Raw genomic sequence first — 15,075 nt, 5'->3', positions numbered from 1 at the left:
AACAGCCGCCAAGAAAGCTAGCACCTTTACTGATGTTAACTTTGTTTTAAATTGTGTTTGGTTTTATCTAAATCAGTAACCACAAAGTAAATACAGCAGGATCACACAGACTTCTTTTTCTTCATGGTCCTTTTCTGCACTGTTTTAAGTTTTGCACTTTTGTGTGGTTTGCCTTTAGCTCTAACTATTTTACGAACTTTTAGAGGACTGATTAGAGCAGATTCAGTCTTTGTGGCCTTAGTTGGTTTGGGGTGCTGAGTAGAAGGCGGCTTTTCCCCTGGGCAACTCTTAAAAACGTGGACGTCTTTGACCCTTTGACCTCTCAGTTCTGGAGGGTGGCCACAGGTGGCTCTGACTTTCAGATTCACCTGCTCAATCCACCTAGAATCAGAAGGAACAATAGAAGGGCAATATGTATCACATTGAAGTAAAATAATGAAGTGGTGTGACATTTCATACTAAATCAGGCTAAAACGAAATTTGTTTGGAGTTTGTTTCAAGTTTGAAGTTACAACTTGCCAAAGCAAACCGCTCAGCCTGGTAAAAACCTTTAAAGTCCTTGTAAAGGCAATTCTATAAAAAAATTCTTAACACATTATAAATGTTAGAAATGTATTGCTAAAACATTGCAAAGACTGAACTGTGAAGTACTAAATTGTGGAGTTAGACCGTTAAACAGTTTTTCACCATTGCTGTGCTCTGGATTTTCTAGGCGGGGCTAAAACGGTGGCTTGATGATGCACTGGAGTTTCTTATCCTGGCCCCGCCCCTACTGTTGATAACGCACTGGAGCCACTGAGGCTCATAACTAGAGCACATTTGCATCAGTTTGCCGCTCAATCGCGAGTACTATTAGTTACTATAGCCTACAGTTTGATAGCTAGCTATGCCTTTGTCGCAGAAATGCATTACCTGGATGTAGTCACTTACAAAACAGATTTTTAAACTTATTTAAATATCTGAAAAAAACGATCATATCAAGAAGAGGTGGATTCATTTTATGAAGAGCCACTTTGATGGAGAGCTGAGGATCACCACCAACAACTGCCTCTATAGGGATCATTTTACACAGGATAGTTTTATAAACTTTCGTCGGAGACAAATGGGATTCACTGATAATCCGCTTACTGGTGAATGGGGCTGAACCGACTATCTCCCGCCTTCATCCTCCCGTCCCGCCGACAGCCGGTGCCGACATCATCCGCATTAACGTTACGTGCCAACCAATGAGTGTAAGTTTCCTTGTGTGCTTATGTTATAATTACAGCAGGTAACGTTATATTAGTCGACAGTAACTAAATCCTGCAACCCTTAAACGTGATTTTGTTTTGTTTATATAAGTTACATCAATATGATTCCTTAGACAAGTGATTTCAACTATTATATCTGTATTATATCTTTTAGTTTGATATGTGACTATAAAGTGGCAAAATACACTTTATTCTATGTTATTTATTGCTAGCCTAACTTTATTTGGGTACGTTTATGCTAGTTACATAACTAGCTAAATTGCATAAAACGGAGAGGAAAAAAGCACGGACCATTCTGTTGCAGATCGAGGGGGATGATGTTGGTTATCGAATATGTCAATGTCCTCTAACGCTGGTTTTACACTGCACCATTGGTTCATGGCAATCACATTATAGGTAGGTGTGCTCTGGGTCTCTGCCTTCAGTCTGTTGACGTCATATGTAAGTAAATACATGAACATAGTGGAGAGCTTCTTTATAGCAGAAATGTTAGTTTTAATTTAAAGCAACTCTGACAGGTTTTTTTCATGATTAATACTGTAAAGCTGGCTTTAACGCAATATTGTATAAAGTGAAAGCAAGTGGGAACAACAACTTTCTGCAGTCAATAGCTACAGACCTCCAAACTTTGTGTGTCCTTCAGATTAGCTCAAGAACGGTGTGTAGAGAGCTTAATGGAATGGGTTTCCATGGCTGAGCAGCTGCATCCAAGCCTTCCATCACCAAGTGCAATGCAAAGCGTCTGATGCAGTGGAGTAAAGCATGCCGCCGGATTCTAGAGCAGTGGAGACGTGTTCTCTGGAGTGACAAATCGGGCTTCTCTATCTGGCAATCCGATGGATAAGTCTGGGTTTGGCGGTTGCCAGGAGAACGGTATTTCTGTCAGGACCACTATCGTCAAAGATGATTGCTATTAGCATATAGTTTGGATGGGCGGTATGGATCTGTGGCGGTAAGCCTAGCATGGATAAAAGCTAGGCTTACCGCCACAGAGGTAAGCCTAGCTTTTTCTAGAGAGAGCAGCAATAACGTGCAATAACCTTATGGTAAACAGAACTGAACCAACATAATGTATTGCAGATATCATTAATGTGAAAATTAAATGTACAAAATAATTTGGGAATTTAGTCTGATTTAAGGGGAATCAGAACACCAAATACTAACTGGACGAGAGGAGGAGCTACGGGTGGAGGAGGGTAAATGAGCTCTGGAGAAACCCAATAGCTGCTGATAAGGAGCTTATACACTCACCAAAAGGATTATAGGAACACCTGTTCAATTTCTCATTAATGCAATTATCTAATCAACCAATCACATGGCAGTTGCTTCAATGAATTTAGGGGTGTGGTCCTGGGATGGAAATTAACTTTTTTGTCCACCGGCCACTGTGGCTGGTGGATTTCAAAATCTACCAGCCACTCAATGTTTTTACCAGCCACTTTCTTGTTTTTAACTGACAATGTGTAACTGCATGTGAAAATTAATATTACAAGCTCTTCAATACTTAAGCATTTTATTTAATCTCAAGTCTCAATTAAATACTGACATTTTCTCTTTCTCTCTTATACACACACAAACCATGAAGTAAAAGACCTCGACTCATCCAAATGCCACATCCAGATTTAAAAAAAAGAGCGCACAGAGCCCTACTCATTTAATGAAATGTACTCATGTGGTCTTTTATGGCTTCCAGTTTTAGGTTTTTAGTCCCAACAATGAAACTATTTGTTTTGGCATCTTCTGAAGCGTGATGACGACATACCGAGCAGAACATTGTCAGTAGGGATGCACCGAAATCAAAATTCTTGGCCGAAACCCAAAACATTTAAAAGAAATTATGCTAATTATTAGTACCATTGCATTTATGGCTAATGCTATGACTATGTAAATGTACTAAAAATAATAAATCAATTACATTTTTTTGCAAATATTTATTAAGCACATTGCAACAATGCACAGTATAAAATAAAATAATTCAAACTAAAATGTTTAACTTGACCTCACTCGTGTACATTAAATAATAATGTACTGGCCTGCAGAAAGGTACAGAAATTGAATAAAGTAATACAATGTAAAATAACGGCATATTTAACTGTTTAAATGAAAGATTGATCCTTATTAAACCTACGAAAGCTATTCAATCAAGAGCAGTGAGTGATGTCCTTATCTTTTGTTTGAAATTAAAAAGACAGCAGTAAAGGCTACTGCCCCTTTAAGAGCTAATGGAAGGATATGCGTCGTCTTTCTCGACTGTATACAGTTCACTCATCAAGATGGACATGCTGACATACTTTTTGTGTGAGTTTGTCCGTTTAAGCACAAGACTTGAAAGATAACTCGATATTTGCGTTCAGATGTGTGCGCGCTTTCGGATGACAAAGACAGATCTTCTCACAGTGCACGCGAGTTCTCATTCACGTCTTCTGGCTCTATATCCGGATGATGACGGCGAAAATGACTGGTCATATTCGGACATAGGGCCGCACTCGCATGCATTGAACAAAGTTTACAAAGAGGTGAAACAGTATGCTATTTTTATTTACCCGCCTCAGTGGCCGGTAGGTGAAGCAAGTTTACCCGCCACAACTCAAAATCACCCGCATTTGGCTGGTGGCGGGTGCTAATTTCCATTCCTGGTGTGGTTCTGGTCAAGACAATCTCTTGAACCCCAAACTGAATGTCAGAATGGGAAAGAAAGGTGATTTAAGCAATTTTGAGCTTGGCAAAGTTGTTGGTGCCAGAAGGGCCAGTCTGAGTATTTCACAATCTGCTCAGTTACTGGGATTTTCATGCACAACCATTTCTAGGGTTTACAAAGAATGGTGTGAAAAGGGAAAAACATCCAGTATGTGGCAGTCCTGTGGGCGAAAATGCCTTGTTGATGCTAGAGGTCAGAGGAGAATGGGCCGACTGATTCAAGCTAACAGAAGACCAACTTTGACTGAAATAACCACTCGTTACAACCGAGGTATGCAGCAAAGCATTTGTGAAGCCACAACACGCACAACCTTGAGGCAGATGGGCTACAACAGCAGAAGACCCAAACGGGTACCACTCATCTCCACTACAAATAGGAAAAAGAGGCTACAATTTGCACAAGTTCACCAAAATTGGACAGTTGAAGACTGGAAAAATTTTGCCTGGTCTGATGAGTCTTGATTTCTGTTGAGACATTCAGATGGTAGAGTCAGAATTTGGCATAAACAGAATAAGAACATGGATCCATCATGCCTTGTTACCACTGTGCAGGCTGGTGGTGGTGGTGTAATGGTGTGGGGGATATTTTCTTGGCACATTTTAGGCCTCTCAGTGCCAATTGGGCATCATTTAAATGCCACGGGCTATCTGAGCATTGTTTCTGACCATGTCCATCCCTTTATGACCACCACTTTCAGTAGGATAATGCACCATGTTACAAAGCTCAAATAATTTCAAATTGGTATCTTGAACATGACAATGAGTTCATTGTACTAAAATGCCCCCCACAATCACCAGATCTCAACCCAATAAAGCATCTTTGGGATGTGGTGGAACGGGAGCTTCGTGCCCTGGATGTGCATCTCACAAATCTCCATCAACTGCAAGATGCTATCCTATCAATATGGGCCAACATTTCTAAAGAATGCTTTCAGCACCTTGTTGAATCAATGCCACGTAGAATTAAGGCAGTTCTTAAGGCGAAAGGGATTCAAACACAGTATTAGTATGTTCCTAATAATCCTTTAGGTGAGTGTAAATGCATGCTGTGATAGAAGTCGTATTCCTGTAGACATGATCAGTTGAGACCAGCTTGATTAACGTGACCTGCCAGAACTGACACTATGCTGAATTTTCCTGATTGCATTGAAACAAGTGTAAAGTTTGGTTTGGGATTATGGTGTGTTGTTGTTTTTCAGGGGTTGGGCTCGGTCCCTTTATTGTAGTAAAAGGAACTCTGAATGCGTCAGCATACCAACACATTTTGGACAATTTCATGCTCTCTTAACTTTGTGGGAAGAGTTTGGGGATGGCCCCTTCGTGTTCAAAAATGACCAGTATACAAAACAAGGTCCATAAATACTTGTGAGAGCGAGTTTGGTGTGGAGGAACTTGACTGGCCTGCACAGAGTCCTGAACTCAATAGAACATCTTTGGGATGAATTAGAGCGGAGACTGTGAGCCAGGCTTTCTCGTCCAACATGACCTCACAAATGCTTTTTTAGAAAAATGGTCAAAAATTTCCATAAACACACTCCTAAATCTTGTGGAAAGCCTTCCCAGAAGAGTTGAAGCTGTTATAGCTTCAAATGGTGGGCCAAATCCATATTAAACCCTATGAATTAAGAATGGGATTCCCAAAACGTTTGTCAATATAGTGTATTTACATATTCCTTAAGATGCTGTTCTCAGCAGCGTGGACGGGATGTTTACCAACAGTATACTGCCAAAAAGTCATTGCAAACTTGTGAAGAATGAAAAAAGTACTTTTCTCTTGAGTATTCCTGGGCCTTAAATCACATGACTGGCAAGGTGACAGGAACTTTTAGAAACCATGATACATTTTTTAAGGATGAAAGAAGTTTTTTTAGTTCAAAAGTATTATATAAATGTATTTAATGCCACTTTTAATCGCTAAAATGCATCTTCGATAATTAAAGGTCTTAATATCTTTTATGTTTATTTGTGATTGTGACCCCTCAATTTTGAATGGTAGTGTTAATTTTCCAAGCAAAACTCACTTGCGAAGAGGCAGCAGTGGACAATCACAGAGCAATGGATTCTCTGCCAAGTTTATGACCTCAAGTCCTGTGAGTGGACTCAAATCCGGCAAGTTCTCAAGCTGGTTCCCTTCAAGAAACAGACTCCGCAGACCAGACCCCAGTCCTGCTAGAGAATCTTTAGATGCCTTTAAAATGAAAGGGAGATTTAAACTGAGTTTGGCACTCTTGTTTTAGCATTAGACATGACTTTGTCCTTACCTTTTCTAAACCCATATGATTAAGGTAGAGATGTTTAAGTGTGGCAGCGATTGATTGAAAAGCCCCTGCTCCAATCCAGCGAATAGGGTTATGGGAGAGATTAAGCTCTGCTAGGCTGCTGGCTTTAGAAAAGGCCTCACTTGGAACCTCCTTCAGTTTGTTGCTTCCTAGATGAAGAGTATCCAAGTCAGGTGCAGGATCAAAGGCCCTAGGAGCAACTGCTGTGATGGCGTTGGAAGTGAGATAGAGGCCCCTCAGTTTCTCAGCTCCTGTCAGGAGTCCTGCTTCCAGTTTAGCAATAGCATTGTCCTCCATGTGCAGAGCCAGCAGACCAGGCAACAGCTTGAATGCTCCTTTTGGGAACTGTGTGAAACGATTATTTTCCAGGTGGAGGTAAGTGAGACGGGGCAACCCCTTAAACGCCTCGGGACTCAATGACGCAAGCTCATTTTCTGAGAGGTAGAGGTAGACCAGACTCTTCATACCATTGAAAGCCCCATCTTCTACCTCATGGATCTTGCAGCGCTGCAAATGAAGGGAAACCGCTTCTGCAATGCCTGGGAAACTGTTCGCAGGGATGTAGTGGAAATGGTTGCCCCGCAAGTCCAGCAAGCTTGTGTCCGGTGAAAAACCACGAGGGATCTTGGTGTGGCCTTTGTTTTCACATGACGAATGGTGGTTCACAGCCTGCAAAATGTATGTGGGGCAATGGCAGTGTTATTTTTAGTATTATTGATATACTATTATAGTTGCTTTTAATATTTTGAATTATAATTTTTTGTATATTTAGATTTTAGTTTGCCTTTTTTATGTCTATATAGGTTTAGCTCATTTATTTAGTTTTGGTCATTTTAGTACTTTAACCTAAACTAAACAGAAATGAGAACTGTTGCCTTGCCAACTAGCTGAAGGTTGTTGTATTTTTTTTTTTTTTTTTTTTCAGTTCATGTTTAATTTATTACAAGTAATTACAAGTATTTCCAGACTTTTTTTTTTTTGCATCAAGCCGAGTAAGTTTCCACTCACCTCACATTCACAGTTGGCTGGGCATTTGACTTTATCTGGGGGTGGGGTTGTGGGCAGCGTAGGCAGTCTGCTCTGCTCCTCCAGCTCAGCCTTTAACATAGCCTCCTGGCTCTGACAGCGCAAATCAACAGGCTTTACAGCATCCAACTTTTCATCAGACAGATGTGCAGGACCTCCACATGTACCACCCAGGCGAACATGCTCCCGTATCGCCCATTCGCGCAGAGGCTGCATATAGCAGCTACAGTAGATGGGGTTGCCTGCCAGATTGATGCTTGTCAGTTTGGGAGAGCCAGGGGCCATTGGCTGCAGGACGCGCAGCTGGTTATGGCTTAGGTCCAGATGAGCGAGATGGGGAGAGAGCAGGATAGCTGCATGTGAAAAATCCTGCAGGGAGTTGTGATCCAGGAGGAGGCGAGTGAGCTTGGGCATAGATACAGACTCCTCTCCAAAGTAGGTCATGGGGTTGTAGCTTAGCTTTAAGTGAGTTACTTCTGGAAGTCTGGAGAGAAATAAATAAAAACATGAGAAATGAGAGCAAGAAATATAAATGTGTGTGTGTGTGCGAACTGCAAAGTATTAAGGCAGTTCTGAAGGCAAAAGAGGCTCCAACCCAGTACTTAATGGCATAGATTCAATGGCTGGAAACATTCCTCTGAGATATTGGTCCATAATGACATATCATACAGTTGCTGCAGATTTAGCGGCTGCACATCCATGATGCAAATCTCCCGTCCCACCACTTCCCAAAGGCTTTCTAGAGGATTGAGATCTGGTGAAGGCCAGTATAGTGAACTCATTGTCATGTTCAAGAAACCAGCTTCATGTTTTGAGCTTTGTGACCTGTCACATTATCCTGCTGAAAGTAGCCATCAGGGGATGGGATTGGTCATAAAGGTATGGACATGGTCAGCAACAATACTCAGGTAGGCTGTAGCATTTAAACAAACGTCAATTGGTACTAAAAGGCCCAAAGTGTGCCAAGAAAACATCCCTCACACAATTACACCACCAGCCTGAACCGCTGATACAAGGCAGGATGCATCCATGCTTTCATTTTGTTTACATCAGATTCTGACCCTACCATCTTAATTCTAAAGCAGAAATTGAGACTCCTCAGACCAAGCAGTGTTTTTCCAATCTTCTATTGTCTAATTTTGTTTAGCCAGTGCGAATAATAGCCTCAGTTCGGTCTTCTGCTGCTGTAGCCAATCTGCTCCAAGGTTTGATGTGATGCTCTACTGCAGACCTCAGTTGTAACAAGTGGTTATTTCAGTTACTGTTGTCTTTCTATCAGCCTTCTATGACATCAACAATTTTCACTCATTGGATATTTTCTCTTTTTCAGTTCTTTGTACATTCTCTGTAAACTCTAGAGATGGCCGTGCATGAAAATTCCAGTAGGTCAACAGTTTCTGTAATACTCAGATGAGCCAGTCTGGCACCAACAACCATGTCACAAGTCACATATAATTTGAATCTGGAATCAAATGTATCCTATTTATTTTTCTTAATATACACTCAAGAGCGTATTGTGCCCTATTTTTGGGAAAAGAAATATAAATAAAAAACTATTACATTTAAATATGACAAAAACAATAGACATCCAGACAACTGCCAACAAATCTGTACAATTTGTAACACTTAAAGGGATAGTTCACTTTAAAATGAAAATTGTCATCCTTTACTCACCCTCAAGTTGTTTCAAACCTGTATGAATTTCTTTCTTCAGCTGAACACAAGGGAAGATATTTTGAAGAATGTCAGTAACCAAACAGGTAACTGGAGCCATTGACTTATAGTAGGAAGTAGGAAGTGCCATAGTAGGAAAAAAAAAATACTATGGAAGTCAATGGCTCCAGTTAACTGCTTGGTTACTGACATTCTTCAAAATATCTTCCCATTTGTTCAGCTGAAGAAAGAAATTCATACAGGTTTGAAACAACTTGAGGGTGAGTAAAGGATGACAGAATTTACATTTTAAAGTGAATTATCCCTTTAAGTGGTTAACACTTTATAATAAGGTACAATTTGTGTTGTAACGTATACCCGAAATAATAATGAACAGTGAAAGTTTTTACATAATTTATTAATCTAGGTCAGTGGTTCTCAACATTTTGACTCCAGGGTCCCCCATTGTCCACAACACCACAACACAAGGCCTCAGAGCACTAACTCATGCACTAACCAGTGCTGGGACAAACTCAGACACACACTCACTCCTATGGCCCATTTACTGTATGCAATCAACTTGAAATGCATAGAGTCATGTGAAAAAGAAATTACACCCTTTTGAATTCTGGTTTTACATATTAGGGCGACTTTATAAAAAAATCATCTGCTCCTTGGCAGATTTTAAAATGGTAAAGGTAAATACAACCTCAGATGAACAACCACACATGACATATTATACAGTGTCATGGTTTATTCAACATAAATTAGGCCAAAATGGAGAAAGTGTGACAAACTGCACACCCTTACTGCTTGCATAGGAATTAAGAGGGTAAGTAGCAGCCAGGCAATGCTAATCAAATGTATTTCATTAATTGATCATCAGCAAGTGTGATCACCTTTATAAAAGCAGATGTTTAGTTTGCTGGTCTGGAGCATTCAGGTGTGTGTTAACACAATTCCAAAGAGGGAAAGACATCAGCAAGGATTTTTGAGAAGCAATTGTTGCTGCCCATCAATCTGAGAAGTAAGAAATTACAAAGTAATTTCCAAACAATCTCAAGTCCATCATCCTTCTACAGTGAAGAACATTTACAAGTGGAAAACATTCAAGACAATCTTCCCAAGAGTGGACATCCCAGCAAATTCACCTATAAGGTCAGACCGTGCAATGCTCAGAGAAACCCAAGAGTTACACCTCCGACTCTACAGGCCTCAGTTAGCATGTTAGATGTTTAAGTTCATGACCATACAATTAGAAAAATACTGAACAAGTGTGGCTTGTTTGATAGGGTTGCCAGGAGAAAACTTCTTCTCTATAAAAATAACATGACAGCAGCCTTAGGTTTGCAAAGTTGAATCTGAATAAACTGAATAAAGTATTCTGGAACAATGTCCTTTGGACAGACAAGACCAAAGTGGAGCTGTTTGGCCATAATGCACAACGCCACCTTTGGCAAAAACCAAATACTGCATATCAGCACAAACACCTCATACCAACTGTCCTTAATGCTAATAGAGGGGTGATGCTTTTTGCCTTGTTTTGCAGCCATAGGACCTGGGGGGTATCCCAGAAAGCAAGGTTAACTTACAATCACATATACCCTGAACTCCCGGTTGATTAACACAAACCTTGCTTACTCAAGGTATGCTGGTTTCAAAAACGCATCTAGGAGTAAGTTTAGACAACCCAGAGTATGTTCCCGGTTAACACACAAGACATTCTCAACAGAACAAAGAATTGATGATTCAACATGGAAACAGACGCTAAGAAAAATAGTGCTGTTCTACATAACCTACTTAATGCAAATCACCATATTTGGTGGTTATGCAATCATTTTTTTCAATTTCTAAATTTAATAAGTAATATTTATTCACTGAGAATGAGGATTATATTGTTTGTTTGATGCTTATTAAATGCAGATCCATGTGCAAGATGACAAAATAAATTATATCTGAATTGAATTTAGATTTAAACATTACCTTGTTATAATATTTTTATTCTCATTTTTTTGAGTTAATCTATATTGTATAATAAACAAATTAGTTATATTAATTATATAAAACACATCTGAATATCTCTTAAGCAAACTTACCCTGAAACATAACCTGCTCTGAAGCAGAGTGAGTTGCTATGGCTAATTACATACCCTGAAAGTTACCTCCGTTTTTTAGAAACGAACCGAAAGTTGAGGTTATCCGCTTACTTAATCTTAAACATACAAACATGTCACTCACAAAACCTGCTTTCTAGAATACCCCTCTGGGCACCTTGCAGTCATTGAGTCGACAATGAACTCCTCTGTATAAAAGTATTCTAGAGTCAAATGTAAGTCCATCTGTCTGAAAGCTAGAGCTTGGCTGATATTGGACCATGAAGGACAATAATCCCAAGCACACCAGCAAATTTACAACAGAATGGCTAAAAAGAAAAGAGTCAAGGTGTTGCAGTGGTCCACTCAAAGTCCAGACCTCAACCCGACTGAAATACTGTGGTGGGACCTTAAGAGAGTGGTGCATAAACAGGTGCCCATAAACCTTGATGAACTAATGCAACATTATAAAAAAAGAGCAGGCCACAATATTCCTCCACAATGATATGAGAGACTGATAAAGTCATTTTGAAAATGATTTCTTTCAGTTATTTCTGCTAAAGCTGGTTTTACAAGCAATTAAATCATAGTGTGTACTTAGTTTGTCACAAGACTAACAACTTCTCTGTTTTATCTTTATGTGTATTAAATAATTAATTACACTGTGTAATATATCATGTGTTGTTCATCTGAGGTTTTATTTACCTAAATTTAAGACCTGCTAAAGACCAGGGCCCGTATTTATCAAGCTTAAGTGCTGAGAATTCATGACATTTACTCCTACTTTCAAACTTAAGTATAAAAGCAAGTTATCAATTTTCTTAAAGCTAAGAATCACTCTTACTCTCCCAGTTATTTAAGACAGTTAGAGAGGTCTCTCAAGTGGTTAGGAGTTGCCAGTAGGGGCTTGTGATGGCGCTGAGGAGACAGAGACGTGCGCAAATCTTGCAATAGAGGGAGAATGTTTTCGAAATGTTTGACGACAAATAGTTCATCAAACAGTATTGTTTGGACAGAGCAGACTTCATCTATTTCAGCGCTGGTTAATGTTGGGTTTTATTTTAAAAAAAATTTAAAAACACTGTTCGGGAAATTCAGCAAGCAGTAGCGATCGCTTCTTCCTCCTGCCATGTCGGTTTTCTTTTGGAATCCATGGTGGCTGATTATATATTTTAAAAAATCTAGGCTATATATAGGCAGGTCATTTAACAGCACACCGGTTAAAAAAAATTTATTAAATGGATGAAAACATGTTTATCTTTCATTTAAAATGTGTATATTATAATGTATTCTCTTGAAAACTCTTTATTGTCAAATCTGATGTGATATTGATGTAAACTCCTCTTAGGAATTTCACTATTCAATGTGAATTTATCTGGGGATATTCGTAAATAAGGACATCTATTCAGTGATTGGTTCATGCCTATGACATCATCCAAAATTCCATTTGTGGCACAGCAAAGTGTCGTAAATCCACTCTAAGACTAGCACTTAAGATTTAGTCCTACACTTTACTTAAAGTATGATTGGGACGCTTGATAACTCACTTTTAAGCGCAGCTTTGAGCCAAGAATGTTTTTACTCTTAAGTCAATTCTTAGCAGTGTTCTTGTGAGTAATTCTAAGATGTTTGATAAATACGGGCCCAGATGATTGCATTTCATTGTTAGTGTATGACACCTAATTCGATAACTATTAAACCCAGAATGTTTCTTGAAGCTCACCGTGTCATTGTCTCAGTGGGAAAGAACTGCAGTTCATTGTTATCCAGGTACAAATGAGTAAGAGTGAAGAGGCCAGCAAACGCCTCTGTGTCCAGATAATTGAGGGAATTGTGACTGAGATGTAGCCATTTGATGTTCTGCAAACCCTGGAACGCCATGTTAGGAATGTACACCAATTGGTTGTTTGTAAGGGAGAGGCTGTTGAGAAGGCCAAGCTGTGAAAAAGCTCCAGGCTGGATCTCCTCCACTCTATTTCGGTCAATAATCAGCTGCTTCAGTGAAGAAAGCCCATCAAATGACTCCTAGATTGTAAGGAGAGAAAATGAGGAGATGAATGCAAAGACTCTACAGGTTACAGCTACAAAAAACAATCCATAAGTCTTTCCTGGTACAGGATCTCAATCTTGTTGTTGGCCAGGTTGAGTGAGACCAGCTGGCCGAGTCTGCGGAAGGCTCCTTCCCGAACTCTTTGGATGTTGCTGTTCTGCAGGGACAGGTGGGTGAGGTAAGGTGTGTGTGTGAACGCCCCTGTAGGAAGCTCCTGCAGGTCATTTCCTCTCAGGTCCAGTTTCACTGTTATCTTGGAGATATACAGAGCAGAGGATAAAAACAATACAAATCGTTTTAAAGGAATACAGCAAAAATAAGGCACTAGAGACTGCACAGATTACCTCATCAATGGTAGGTGGAACCTCAGTGAGATTCTTGTTGACGCAAGCCACCGTGAGCTGGATGTTGTCACATATACAGAACTTTGGGCATTTGCCTGACTGCACTGTTTGGATCTTCAGGGCAAACAACATTAGAACCAGCAAGGGAAGGCTCCACATCTTTCTGTGTAAAACAAGAAATTTGCAACACCTGAAAGAACCAGTTTTCAGATTACTTGCAATAATAACCAACAGATACTTTTTTTGTTTTGTTTTTAGTTTGGATTTAGATTCAGATTAGTTTGCAAATGCTGATTTGAGGATTTTGGTTTGCTTTGCTGGTATGTTTATGTTGGCTGGATTGAAGGCATTCACAATTTATGGTTGAATGCAGATCCTTCACCGCCTCACAACTGAATGTCAAAACAAGCACTTCAGGAGCAAACTACGATGTAAAATGAAAGTAGACTCTGCCATAATAGCTCAGAATATGATTTTGAGTCAAAGGTAGGCTACAGGTCCTTCTCAAAAAAATAGCATATTGGGATAAAGTTCATTATTTTCCATAATGTAATGATAAAAATTAAACTTTCATATATTTTAGATTCATTGCACACCAACTGAAATATTTCAGGTCTTTTATTGTTTTAATACTGATGATTTTGGCATACAGCTCATGAAAACCCAAAATTCCTCTCAAAAAATTAGCATATTTCATCCGACCAATAAAAGAAAAGTGTTTTTAGTACAAAAAAAAGTCATCCTTCAAATAATAATGTTCAGTTATGCACTCAATACTTGGTCAGTAAATCCTTTTGCAGAAATGACTGCTTCAATGCGGCGTGGCATGGAGGCGATCAGCCTGTGGCACTGCTGAGGTGTTACGGAGGCCCAGGATGCTTCGATAGCGGCCTTAAGCTCATCCAGAGTGTTGGGTCTTGCGTCTCTCAACTTTCTCTTCACAATATCCCACAGATTCTCTATGGGGTTCAGGTCAGGAGAGTTGGCAGGCCAATTAAGCACAGTAATACCATGGTCAGTAAACCATTTACCAGTGGTTTTGGCACTGTGAGCAGGTGCCAGGTCGTGCTGAAAAACAAAATCTTGATCTCCATAAAGCTTTTCAGCAGATGTAAGCATGAAGTGCTCCAAAATCTCCTGATAGCTAGCTGCATTGACCCTGCCGTTGATAAAACACAGTGGACCAACACCAGCAGCTGATATGGCACCCCAGACCATCACTGACTGTGAGTACTTGACACTGGACTTCAGGTATTTTGGCATTTCCTTCTCCTCAGTCTTCCTCCAGGCTCTGGCACCTTGATTTCTTAATGAGATGCAAAATTAGCTTTCACCCGAAAAAAAGTACTTTGGACCACTGAGCAACAGTCCAGTGCTGCTTCTCTGTAGCCCAAAAGTGTCTTGACCTGGGAAATGCGGCACCTGTAGCCCATTTCCTGCACACGCCTTTGCACGGTGGCTCTGGATGTTTCTACTCCAGACTCAGTTCACTGCTTCTGCAGGTCCCCCAAGGTCTGGAATCGGTCCTTCTCCACAATCTTCCTCAGGGTCCGGTCACCTCTTCTTGTTGTGCAGTGTTTTTTTGCCATACTTTTTCCTTCCCACAGACTTCCCACTGAGGTGCCTTGATAAACACTTTAGGAACAGCCTATTCATTCAGAAATTTCTTTCTGTCTTACCCTC

The 15,075-nt window shown here is 40.0% G+C and overlaps 1 protein-coding gene across 1 annotated transcript; it reads right to left on the bottom strand.

Annotated features, from left to right (window-relative positions):
• Positions 1–3: 3 nt before the first annotated feature.
• Positions 4–13,801, bottom strand: chadlb (chondroadherin-like b). The gene is made up of 7 exons (XM_067430603.1): positions 13,393–13,801; positions 13,109–13,301; positions 12,722–13,025; positions 7,235–7,736; positions 6,209–6,895; positions 5,969–6,135; positions 4–381 (listed from the first exon to the last, which is right to left on the bottom strand). The coding sequence occupies exons 1-7, from the start codon at positions 13,549–13,551 to the stop codon at positions 102–104; spliced, it is 2,292 nt and encodes a 763-aa protein (XP_067286704.1). The 5' UTR covers positions 13,552–13,801; the 3' UTR covers positions 4–101.
• Positions 13,802–15,075: the final 1,274 nt, after the last annotated feature.

The sequence above is a fragment of the Pseudorasbora parva genome, chromosome 21 (assembly GCF_024679245.1).
Source record: "Pseudorasbora parva isolate DD20220531a chromosome 21, ASM2467924v1, whole genome shotgun sequence".
In the NCBI taxonomy this organism is placed as follows: Eukaryota; Metazoa; Chordata; class Actinopteri; order Cypriniformes; family Gobionidae; genus Pseudorasbora; species Pseudorasbora parva.
Note: the sequence above shows the minus strand (reverse complement) of the source record. Positions and strands in the feature narration are given on the sequence as shown.